We start from the raw sequence: 11,792 nt of genomic DNA, 5'->3' as shown, positions 1-11,792 counted from the left end.
CCCGCCACACACTCGCGCTCTCCCTCGCTCGCTCGCTCGCTCTCCGGCGCGCGCACACCCCCCCTCCCGCGCACCCCCCCCCCCCCGCCGGACCGGCACCTCGGCGGGCGCCACACACACGCACACACACACACACACACGCGCACACACGCGCACACACACGCACACACACGGCAGTCCCGAGTCGCGGTAGCCGCAGCGGGATGGAGGCGGCGCGCAGCGAGCGCCACCCAGGCTGGCCGCGGGCGCCCCTCGCCCGGACCGGGCTCTTACTTCTGTCGACGTGGGTCTTGGCGGGTGCCGAGATCACTTGGGGTACGACGGGCGGTCCGGGGCGCCTCCCGGCTCCCGCTTCTCGGCGGCCGCCGCCGCCGCCACCGCAGGCGACGTTGGCTCCTCTCTCGCCGCGGGCAGTGGCCAACCCGTGGCCGGACCGGCTGGCGACCGCGGCGGGGCGGCCGGGCCGGCCGGGCGGCGAGCCGCGGAGGGAAGCCGAGGCCACGGCGTCGCCGGGAGGCGCTCGGTGGGTCCGGGGCGTCCGGGCTCCTGACCGGCCGGGCGGCGTCCGGAGGAGACGCGAGGCGCAGCCCCTCAGCGCGCTGGAGCGCGGGGACGCCCGGGCCACGGCGCCCGCCGCCGACAGTTCCAAAGCCAGCCGTCCTCCGGCCAAGGGTTCCCGGGAGGAGGCAAAGGCGGCGCGGACCGGGGGACCGGCCCCCGAGGAGCTCCGGCTCCCCAGCACCTCATTCGCCCTAACGGGAGATTCGGCTCACAACCAAGCCATGGTGCACTGGTCGGGACACAACAGCAGCGTGAGTACCGCCCGGCGCCGGGCTCCGTCCAGGTCCCCGTCGCCCTCGGGGACGGGGTCGGGACGGGGTGGGGGGGGGAGTGCGGCGTGAGGTCAGGGAAGGGGTGGTGGTGAGCCGGGACGGGTCAGGGCTGGGGAGAGCGGGGGGTCCCGGCGGAGATCGGGAGCTCCTCCACTTTGTCCGGCACCCACCCACACACACCCCCAACAGGTTACTGGAGTTTAGCGGAGGATATCTGAGTTTGTTTACCAGGACCCTAGGATTGGGGGCGCCCCGAGGGGTGGGGGGAGGAGGGAGCCGGTTGTCTTCAAGATGAGCGGGGGAGAGGTCTGTGGTCCCTTTCAGTGAGAGTGGGTTTTCCTGTTGGGGGTAGAGTGTGTGTATGTGTGTGTCAGGGTAGGGGGTAATGGGCTGCTGTGGAGCCCAGGAGCAGATTCTAGCGACTGCCTGAGCAACCCCGTCCCCACCCGTTCCAAAAGGGACACCCCCCTCCGCCCCCCCCCCCCTCCGCTAGAGATCGAGGCCACTTGGACTCCCGGATTCCTCCTCCTGTTTGCCTTGGGGTCTCTGGTCCACTCTTCAGGCGCCTGGTCCGCCAGCCAGCCTGAGCTTGGGACTGGGTTCCAATCAACCCAAGCCTTGGCTAGTGTCCCCAGGAGGCTATTAGAGGAGACCTTAAAAAAGTTAAAAGCCTCAAGCGAAGTTCAGCGCCCACCCTCTCCCTCCCCGCACCGTTCCCGTTCTTGTCTGCTTTTGCGGTCCCGAATAAGTCTGTAGCTCAAAACTCTGGCTTTGGCCACAGGCGTCCTGTTACCCGGTCCCCAGTGGAGTTGAGTCCCTCTGCTTTCCGCCTTCCCGCTACCAGGATTCCCCCCGCCACGCGCCCCCCCCCCCACGACGATATACCAAGAGGTGGCGCGATCGAGCCCACTCGCTGAGCTCGGGCGCTGGCGCGGCGTCGGGCACTGAGCTTGGCCGGCCCGGCCGGGCAGCTGCAGCAGGCAGCCCGCAGCGCGTGCCCCAGGGGCTGTCCCCACATCGCCGCCTCCCAGTGCTGTGTGACTGGGTCAGGGGAAGGCTGGGGACCGGCTCCCATCATCTTCCGCACACCCTTTCCCTCCCGCAGTCCCTATTTCAGCCAGCCTGGCAAAATCCTTCCCTCTTGTCTGGCTCTCTGGTTCAGATGAGAGCCTGGTATTATTGGGCAGTGCAAAGGCTGTTCCTTTTGGCAGGGTCTGATGGACGCCTGGATGGCTGTGCAAGAAGCTTTGGGGACTCACTGGATGGGAAAACACCTCTCTTGTTGTTTCTGTTTGTCATTTTGAGAAGATTTCCCCAGGAAATGTCCATCTCATTTTAGCAGAGCCTCCGAGGTCACCGGGATGGGTAGTGAATGCCCTGGGAAGCCACACACACACACACACACACACACACACACACACACACACACACACGCCTTGCAGTGGAGATTTCCCTGATGCTAAGTGATACAGAAAACAGCCGGGTCCTGGGTACCAGATGCTGGGGTGGAAGGAGTGTAGTCTAGATCCTGGGAAGCACAGAGAGCCCCAGAGCTTGGGGCGGTGAGCACATCTGATTGTGGGCGCTGGGCAAGGTGCACCTTCGTGGAGCTGGGTGCCTGAAGACTTCCAAGTCCCCGGCAGATTGGACGTGTGTGAGTGTGTGGAGCGAGAGTGAGAGAGAAGCTATGATGCGTTGACAGCAACTTCATTCCAGTTTGATAAGTAGGAAACCCGTGTGTGCTCTCGATATTACCAGGTGAGGATTGATGGGCTGTGTGATAATGGGTGTATTGGGAGGAGAGGAGGTGGTGTCCTCACCTATCTGTGCTTTTGTTGCTGTCCCATTTGGGACAATGTCAATGCATTCTTCCTGAAGAGTTTTCTTACGTTTCTGCTTTTAAGTGTTGACAAAGTCCTTGGAGATGGGACTTTGGGAGGTGCTTCCTGCTCATGGCTAAAGGGGAAGCCTGGCTTCAACTCCCCACCCTGGAGAAATGGCCCTTTAGTGATACTGGACCACAGGGTCTTGGCTGGAGACTAGTTGGGTGATGAAATCGGAGACATTCATCTACCTCTGCTGAGTCTCACCACCTCAGCAAGGTTCGGGCAACCCAGGTGAGCTCAGAACTCAGGTGAGCTCAGAACGCAGGGCATATTCTGTCCCCTCTGCAGCCCACACAACTGCTTTGTCAGCTCCTAAGATGTGTCTTATGCTTGTCCAGATTTGGTAGGCAGCACCAAAAGAGTTTTTTTCCTTCCTTTTCTTCCTCCTCCTCTTCCTCCTCCTCCTCCTCCTCCTCCTCCTTCCCCCCTTCCTCTTCTTCTTCTTCTTCTTCTTCTTCTTCTTCTTCTTCTTCTTCTTCTTCTTCTTCTTCTTCTTCTTCTTCTTCTTCTTCTTCTTCTTCTTCTTCTTCTTCTTCTGGATTTATTTTAGTAAAACAGGGTTAAAGAAGTAGGAATCAAGACAGAGGAGTTCCAGAAGAATGAGAGACTCTTTGGAGTCTGGGAAGCAGCCTCTAAAGTAGCATTCCAGGGTCGTGGCTTTTCCTCCCTGACTCCTTTCTTGACGTCAGGAAAAGAATGTGAGGAGAAATGAGGATGATATTCCAGGAAGGTTCCTTTTCCTGGAAGGAGAATATTACTAACACCATGCTTTGGAAAGAGGATTCCACATTTCCCACCCCCCTCCCCGGCTTCTGATATGTTAAATGCATTCTCCCTCCCCCCCACCCAAAAAAGTAGCAGTTTCCATTTTAGCCCAAATTGGAATTTATTTTTGTTTTTCTCCTGGGTGCTTTTGGTGGGCTTCATTACTAGATAAAAATTCCCTTGTAGGAGGAGATTTTAGTCCCCCTAGAACAGAATACTGAACTCCCCCCTGGCAGAGTTTACACTGAGGGAAATGGTGCTGGACATCCTTCTTTATCCCATTGGTCCAGTGTGTACCAAGGGGCAGGGAGGAGCAGGAAGAGATCCTAGTTTGAGGCTTGAACTAGGGCTTGCTTTGGTCTCATGACTGGGTTGGGATAGTTAGAAGGCAGTGGAGGAGATGCCTTTCAGGTCTGAGGCAGAAAGAAGCAAGCAGGGCAGGGGGTCTGGGTTTCACCTCTGACCAATTGCCTGCTAGGTATTCCTTGTGGTAGAATGTGGGCAGACTCGGCCTTGGAACCTCTCCTGGAAGAGATCTGCTGTTGTTCTTTGTGCACCACGTGTGTCCTCAGCTAGGATCCTGGTGATTAATGGGCTAGAGAGTGTTTCACAAACACCCAGGGGAGCTCAGTCCCCGTGGCTTACAGGGAAACAGAAAAACACATTATTCTGTCCTTTTCCTTCAAATGGAGGAAGATGCCTCCTTGCTTGCTCAGTGACTTGGCAAATGGCCCCGGAGAGTGGAAAGTTGTGAAAGCACAGTGTATTTCCTCATGCACTCTCCTTGGACCCTTGCTGGGCAGGGGGGGGATTGGGGTCCCATTCCTAGTGCCAAGAATGTGACATCTTCCTTTAGACTGGCACCTTTGCTTCCCAGCAGCTCACCCACAGCAGTGGCAATTTACAGACTGTTGTCCCCTGCAGTGTGGCTGCCTGAAATGACTTGCCAGGTAGATTCCAGTGAATGTGCCCAATACTGCACCTTGCTGAAGGGAACTAGGGAGATATTGTTTTTCCAGATTCTTGTCAGACCACCATTCCTGAAACAAGCTAGAAGGTACCACACAGCACATCAATTTCCCCAGGAGAGATTTCCTACCCATCACCAATACAGCTGGACTGTGCTCTAAAATATTTACTCCTAATGTGCAAAATAGTGGCAGATTTGATCAGATTAATTGTATTTCACTCACTGGAGCATCTAATTGTGGCTTCCAAACAGATTTTTCAAGCAGCTTTTGGCTGGATTGCCTGAACCTTCCTCATCCCTGCTAAAAGTCCCCGTGTCACAATATCTTAATGCATTTTGCCTTCTCACAGACTTAATAAAGAAGCCTGCCACAGAAGCCATTCTTCAGGGGTTTGCCAAAAAAAATCTGTTTTTAATTAATATTACAAGGAGAGCCATCTCAGTTGAGATGTAGCTGGGAAATGCATTGGGACACAGCAGCACTAATTGTTCTTGGTCAGTGTTGGCTGGGCAGGGGTGGGGAGGGAGGGGGGCTGGTGAGGATGGGAGGCTGGGCAAGGCAGCTTGTCTGTTCTGCCTTTCCTCTTACAGCTGAGCTACAAGCTCTCATTTGCTTCTCAGATCCTGCAGTGATTTCTGAGGTGAGCAGTTGTTGCCGACTCCTTAATTGAGAGGCTTGATTTCATGATTGCAGAAATGCAGTGGTTGGGACTTTCTTTGTTGTTGGCAGGGAAAAAATACATTGGAAAGTGGTTTCTCCAATATTGCTGGGCTAATCACAAGAAGGCACAGGAGGATCCCTCCTACCCAGGGCTGTGTAAATTTGTTATTGTCATTGGAGGAGTTCTAAGCTTGGAGATTTGTGGGACCTAAGTTATCCCTTAAGGACACAAGAGGTGCAACCAAGCCAAAAGGGAGATGGAAGATCTGTCTAAAGGCTGGCGGCTTATTTAGGTGTTAGAGGCAGATAGGCAGGCCACCTGAGGCCTGTGGCTTGACCTGCTGGACTTGATTTCCTGCTTTATGGTGTCTTGATTGGCTTGAGACACTTCCTATACAGGGACAAAAATGTAAAAGGATGATTCTGTGGAAGTCTGAGAGAAAAGAGGCATTACAGGGGAGGTAGGAAATATACAATGTGAGTACCTTGTGCATCCCCCCTCCCCCAGACCTGAGGATTAGACTCAGGGCCTCAAACTCTCACTGAGCTCTGCCCCACTTTCACCCCATGGCTGGGGGCTCTACCGCTTGAGCCTTGCTATGTTTGGAGAGACCGGTCTTGCTGATTTGTCTGCTCAGGCTGATTTTGAGACATACTGTCAGATCTCAACCTCCTGAGTAGCAAGGATTATAGGCACGAGCTACCAGTGCCAGGCTCTAATGCCTTTTTTAGTAGGACTAGCTCTGGGTGTGTGAGGAATTTGGCTAATCATGTTTATTCCTGGTGTGTGGATGGCTGGGAGAGGCTCCTAAATGGGCCCTGATGTAGTTGGTAGCCAGTGAAGAAGAGAGCACTCTGCCTCACACATCACGGACACTTGATAATGTTTGGCTAAGTAGACGAACCAGCGAAGTCCTAAGTTTCATGGAAATCCTTAGCCTGGGCTACGGCTGATTTTATGGCTGCTAGTAGAACTAGGCACATTGTGTCTGATATTTTGACATTCTACTTGAATTTGACTTTGAAGTCTTTTGGCCTCTCATTCAAAATACTTTACTCTGTGTATGTCCTAGGTCTACTGCTCCAACTTTGACTGTTTCCTAATTGACTCTTCATAGCACTTGGTTTCTCCATTGTCTTCATCATCTGCTTGACTCTAAGTCTTTGTTCCATTTGGAACACCCTCTATTAAGATGCAAGCATTGAGAGGATACCCTCTTATACACCACTCAAACAGTGTTCGATGAAACCTTTCCAAGAAGCATTTTCTTCCCTTCCCCCTTGTTCATAATATTTACAGACTGCACCATGCATTTGATTATTTTTAGTTCAGTACTTGGTGATGTTAATCTTGTATTCCTTGAGGGTGAGGAATGAAATAGTGAAATGAGCACAACTCTTCCCCATTGTGACTTCTACTTGTCTTCTGTGTGCCTTGTAGCCCATGGCACCGGGTGACACTGGTGGCTCAGTGACATAAGCTGTTCTGGGAACCAGACTTGCCTTAATGATGGCGGGTGGGAGGAGGGAAATTAGGGGAAATTATTTTTGCCCTAAGATGACAAACAGGATAACATTGACGCTCAATAACTTTGAATTGATGGGCCCCACTTAGTAAGAGGATGAGCCAGTAATCCTGACTTTTTCTTATATGCTTCAGAGATGAAACAGACACTTCCATAGGATATTCAACCCCTTGCTGAGTGATTGCTGGGCATGGGACATTGTTCTGGACACTGGGCTTTGGTAGGGGTGTGATGAGGGAGCCAAACAAAGATACGACAGGGTTTGCCTCAAGGTCCTTCTCCTGTGCTTTGAATATGAGCCTTTTCTTCTGTAAAGTTAAATAACACATGACAACAAGACAGATGCCAAGGGGTGATATGTGGTTAATTGTCAAGTGATCGTTTGAGGCTGTGAGCTCAGAGGAGAGTGGATCGCTGCGGGAGATACTGCAGGCATCTTAGAATCACAGAATGTCAGGGCTGGAAGTGTGCTTGGGACTTGTCTCCATCCAATCGCTCAGCACAGAGATCAGGGGCATGAAGAGACATCAATGCAGCTAATCCCCACTAGAGCTGGGTCCCCACTGGTCTATTCTCTCCTACTCATGCCTGTTTTTTTTCTCTCTTCTACATTGGATTAATGGAGCTTTTCCTTCCTAAAGGCTTATGGTGCTTTCCTTCAGATGAAATTGGATGCTGTCCATTTTATAGGTAGGGAAGACCGAGCCCTACGCTGGCTATATTTGAAGTATGGATTCCTTAATCCTGTTAGAGGGCTGTGTACTGTTGCGCTTGTCCATCCATGGAAGCGATTGCAGACAATAAATAACCAGTTAACAATGGGCGAAACTGTGTCTTACTAATCATTATAATGGAAGCATGTATAAGTCAACTGCATTTTTGAATTTAGTGAGCAAATCAAGTCTGGTTACATCCCTGAAAAACATTTTGTGTGTTTGTTTGATCAGTGTAAGTTCGTGTTTAATTATTTATGGAAAAGTTCTTTATAGTACTCGAATAAATGTGCTGTCGTAAAGTTGGGAAAAGAAAGTAATAGAGTCGAAGAATGCACAAATAGATTTCTGCTATTCGGTTCATGCCGAGGAGCAGAGCAAACTGAGATGAGAGAGCCCCACAACGCAGCAGCTAGTCTTTCAGGGCTGCTGGTCAATAAAACCTTGCCCCTGGCTATGTACAGGTCTGTGACCGGCAAGGGGAAAACTGGAGATGGAGCCATGTGAGGTAATTGAGGAGGTTTACAAGTTGTGAGTTGTGGGATTATTTAAGATGGGTATATGGTATGACTTATGTGGTTTATGGTGTGTGAATTCATCCTTGTGGAGTGTTTATATCCTGAATGCTGTCTACTTTGGACTGATTGAGAACGGATAGACTGGGAATGTGAAAATGGAGTTTGGAGCCAAGTGTCTGGGTTTAAATATTCTGCTCTGTGATGTTGGGCAAGTTGTCACCCACTCTTTTCTGAGTCTTCATCTTAAAAAGAGGTCAGGCTCACACACCCTGTTATCATGAGCCATGATATGGTTTTAAGTGACATTTGAATCTAGTCAAGTTCTTGATGTTATAGACTTTGCTTGTATAATCTTATTTAAAAGAGATGCCTGACCCATACACTATGTACTCTTAAGATCTTTTCTAGTTACATCATCATCATCATCATCATCATTTGTGCCAGTGTGCCAGTGTTGGGGCTTGAACTCGGCCTGAGTGCTCTCTGAGCTTTTTGCTCAAGGCTAGTCCTCTACAACTTGAGCCAGAGCTCCACTTCTGTTTTTTTGATGGTTAATTGGAGATCAGAGTCTCACAGACTTTCCTGCCAAGTCTGGCTTTGAACTGTGATCCTCATATCTAAGCCTCTGGGGTAGCTAAGATTACAAGTGTGAGTCATCAGTGGCCAGCTATTTATTATTATTATTAACCTAGAAGAGGTCTTCTTTTGGCTTTTTGATGGCAATATTGAAGCAGAGGAAGGGGGTAACTTGCTCACAGGTCCCCAGGGAGTAGATGGCAAAGCTTTCCTGCATTCTAAGCACCAGCGAGATGCTCGTTTTAGCCTCTTCCCATCATCCCTGCCATCTCTTAGGCAAGTGTCTGTCAAGTCTGTCGTTTGTGTAATGCTGACATGGACAGTGAGAGAGATCTACAAGGGAATAGGGTGAGGGTGGGAGTAAGCTTCTTGAAACTCATACTCAGAATTTGTGACAGAAGCAGTTAGAAGTAGAATGGTCAGAATTAGGTTGAAGATTCCACTCCTTGATGGTGAAGAGGCAAACAGTTCCCCAGGGATTTCATTGTGTGTGGGGTTAGGTAGCCAGAGATGAAGGACAGCTTCACCCAGCTTGAGAATCAATGACCATATCTCACAAGGAATCCTTGGAGATAAGTTTATCGGTATGTAGCTTTAAGAAAAGAGGAGAAGTCTGAGCTTGTGGGGCTGGTTGGCAGCAGAAACTACGATACCAAGAACTTGTCTGCATCAAAATCATAGAATGTACTTGGATGTGTTATTTCTCCTCTCTTGACCTCCTAGCTTTGTGTTTATGCCTGGTGTGAAAAGTTGCAATCCATGGTTGGAGCACTGTGTAGAATGTCTGCAACATCTTTCTCAGAACGAGCACACTGGCAGTTAATTTGTAGTGAGTGATCTACACTCATTGAGTTACAGGCTTGTTCTTTGCTTTGCTTTTACCCTATTCACCGGAACGTGGAACCTAAGATCCTTATATAGACACTAGAGGGAGTGTTGTCCTGAGAAAGAAGTTCAAAGAAGTAGGATGAGATAATGGGAGAGTATTGTGCCAGGAATTGCTCCAGAGAAGAGGAGACGGTGTATCCAGTAAGTGCATCATGTGAGGGTGGGTTGGTGACCTGCTGATGAATAACTATTGCCAGTAGAGCAGCTCAGTCCTGGAGGTTGATCAGCCTGTCTCTTCTTGCATATACACAAATGGATATTTTGTACAAAAGAGTCCATTCAGCAGTCAGATACTCAACCCATTCATGGCCAAATCAAGACTCTCCAAATAGATTCAGCTGGAGGAGATGCTCAGATGTTAGTTCCTCATCTCTTCTGCTTTCCCTTCTTAGACCCCTTTCTCATGAGTGTGGTAGGCAGCCAGTAGAGGTTTATTGAGTGGAATAGAGTAAGTAGTTTCTTAAATCTTAAGTGTTTTCTTAAATTCTTCACCAACAGGGTAAAGGATGGGTATCTTGTAGAATATGTAAGGGTCTGGACTGTTCTAGCTTTCTCCCAGACATGCATTTCCTGTTCCTGGAACTTCACTGCTGTCTTTCTGTGGTTCTTGGATTTCTAGTCCTTTTAATACCCTCTCTAGCCTCTTTGGTGAGAGTTTCTCACCCAGATAGTTAGAATTAGGTTTCAAATTATACTGCGGCATAAGAAGTGAACCTTTCCCTTTTAAAGTCTTTTCTCAGAGAGAGATGAAAAACAACGGCTGAGTTGAACTTTTTTTTTTTTTTTGGACTAGAAGAGTATCTTAAACTGCTGTGTCTGATGTGATTACACTTGTACATATATGTAGGAGGAGGGACCTGTGTACAATGAGTTTTGAGGTCATGTAACTGGAGATAGAGAAAGGCTTAATTTAAGAGTAATGGAGGAAGAGGATGAGATCTTAGAGACAAGAGTTGGTCATTGAATTCATTGTTTCAGTATTAGTCATACTAGAAAACCAAGTTTTGATTGGAAGATCTCTCAAAGGATTCCTGAAGATTTCTGAAGTATCTTTTCTGTTATGAGAAAAGTCCCTAAGCCACAGAGATTGTGAACAATCAATCTCTTTTCTTTTCTTTTCTCTTTCTCTTTCTTTCTTTCTTTCTTTCTTTCTTTCTTTCTTTCTTTCTTTCTTTCTTTCTTTCTTTCTTTCTTTCTTTCTTTCTTTCTCTTTCTTTCTCTCTTTCTCTTTCTTTCTTTTCTTTTTTTCTTTCTTTCTTTCTCTTTCTCTCTTTCTCTTTCTCTCCTTCCTTCCTTCCTTCCTCCTTTGCTTCCTTCCTTCTTTCTCTTTCCTTTCTTTCTTTCTTTCTTTCTTTCTTTCTTTCTTTCTTTCTTTCTTTCTTTCCTTCCTTCCTTCCTTCCTTCCTTCCTTCCTTCCTTCCTTCCTTCCTTCCTTCCTTCCTTCCTTCCTTCCTTTCTTTTTTTGGTCGGTCGTGGGGCCTGAACTCTGGGCCTGGGCACTGTCCCTGAGCTCTTCAGCTTAAGGCTAGCGCTCTACTGCTTGAGCCACAGTGCCAATTCCGGCTTTTTTCAGCTTACGTGGTGCTGAGGAATCAAACCCAGGGCCTCATGCATGCAAGGCATACACTCTACCACTGAGCCATCTTCCCAGCCTCAGACCTTGAACAATTTCTATGCTTTTGTTTCCCTGGCTTAAGAATGAGAGTAACACTGGATGCTTAAGGTTGTTGTGAATCTTAGAGATAATGTACATACAATTTCCCAGTAGGTTAATTTGTTGTTTAAGAATGTTAGTTCACATCAGCTATTGGGATAGGAGATGGGTAAGTTGACTGTCTTCTTTTGTAGCAGATCTTGGTACTCTACCCATTTCCTGAACATTTTGTATTTCTCTTCATGTCAATCTGGACTACTAGCCATCAGAACCAAAGATCATTTGCCCAATAGCTTTCTTTGGCCCTTGGATCTTGCTTTGGCCATATAAGCAGAGAGTTGGAGAATCGGGGAATTAATTCCTGTCAAAGAATAGAGAGAAACTACCTATCAAAATTACTATGGAAGCTGTAGATATCCAGCTTCCTAGCCCCTGGGACAGCTAACTTTGAGCCTGGTTTTCTGCACTGTCTCTAGAGTTTCTAGTGGGATTCAACTCCAGTTGACTACCATACTCACTCAAATGTTTTTTTGTTTTTGTTATTATTTCATTTGCCCTTTATTTCACTTCCTTCTTTTCTATCAGTCTTTCTTGGGATCATCTCTGAAATAATTTATTTCAAACCTTTAAGTTTGGAACAGAACCAAAAAAAATATAGGTATAAATTTACTATAAAGATCTGTTTTGGGATTATGGTGGCTGAGAAGTCAAAGGTCTATAGTTGGCAAGCAGAAGACCCAGGAGAGCCAATGGTATAGTTTTACTCTGAGTTTCAAAATCCTGGGAAGCAGGAGAGATGGTG

The 11,792-nt window shown here is 48.6% G+C and overlaps 1 protein-coding gene across 1 annotated transcript in view; it reads left to right on the top strand.

The window, feature by feature from the left end:
* Window positions 1–203: 203 nt before the first annotated feature.
* Sorcs3 (sortilin related VPS10 domain containing receptor 3) overlaps window positions 204–11,792 on the top strand; it is a 581,112-nt gene continuing 569,523 nt past the window's right edge. The window contains exon 1 of the mRNA XM_042689442.1: window positions 204–812. Coding sequence (XP_042545376.1) covers window positions 204–812 — 609 coding nt within the window. The remainder of the gene's footprint in view (window positions 813–11,792) is intronic.

Source organism: Dipodomys spectabilis, unplaced genomic scaffold (genome assembly GCF_019054845.1).
Source record: "Dipodomys spectabilis isolate Male_0828 unplaced genomic scaffold, ASM1905484v1 ptg000125l, whole genome shotgun sequence".
In the NCBI taxonomy this organism is placed as follows: Eukaryota; Metazoa; Chordata; class Mammalia; order Rodentia; family Heteromyidae; genus Dipodomys; species Dipodomys spectabilis.
Note: the sequence above shows the minus strand (reverse complement) of the source record. Positions and strands in the feature narration are given on the sequence as shown.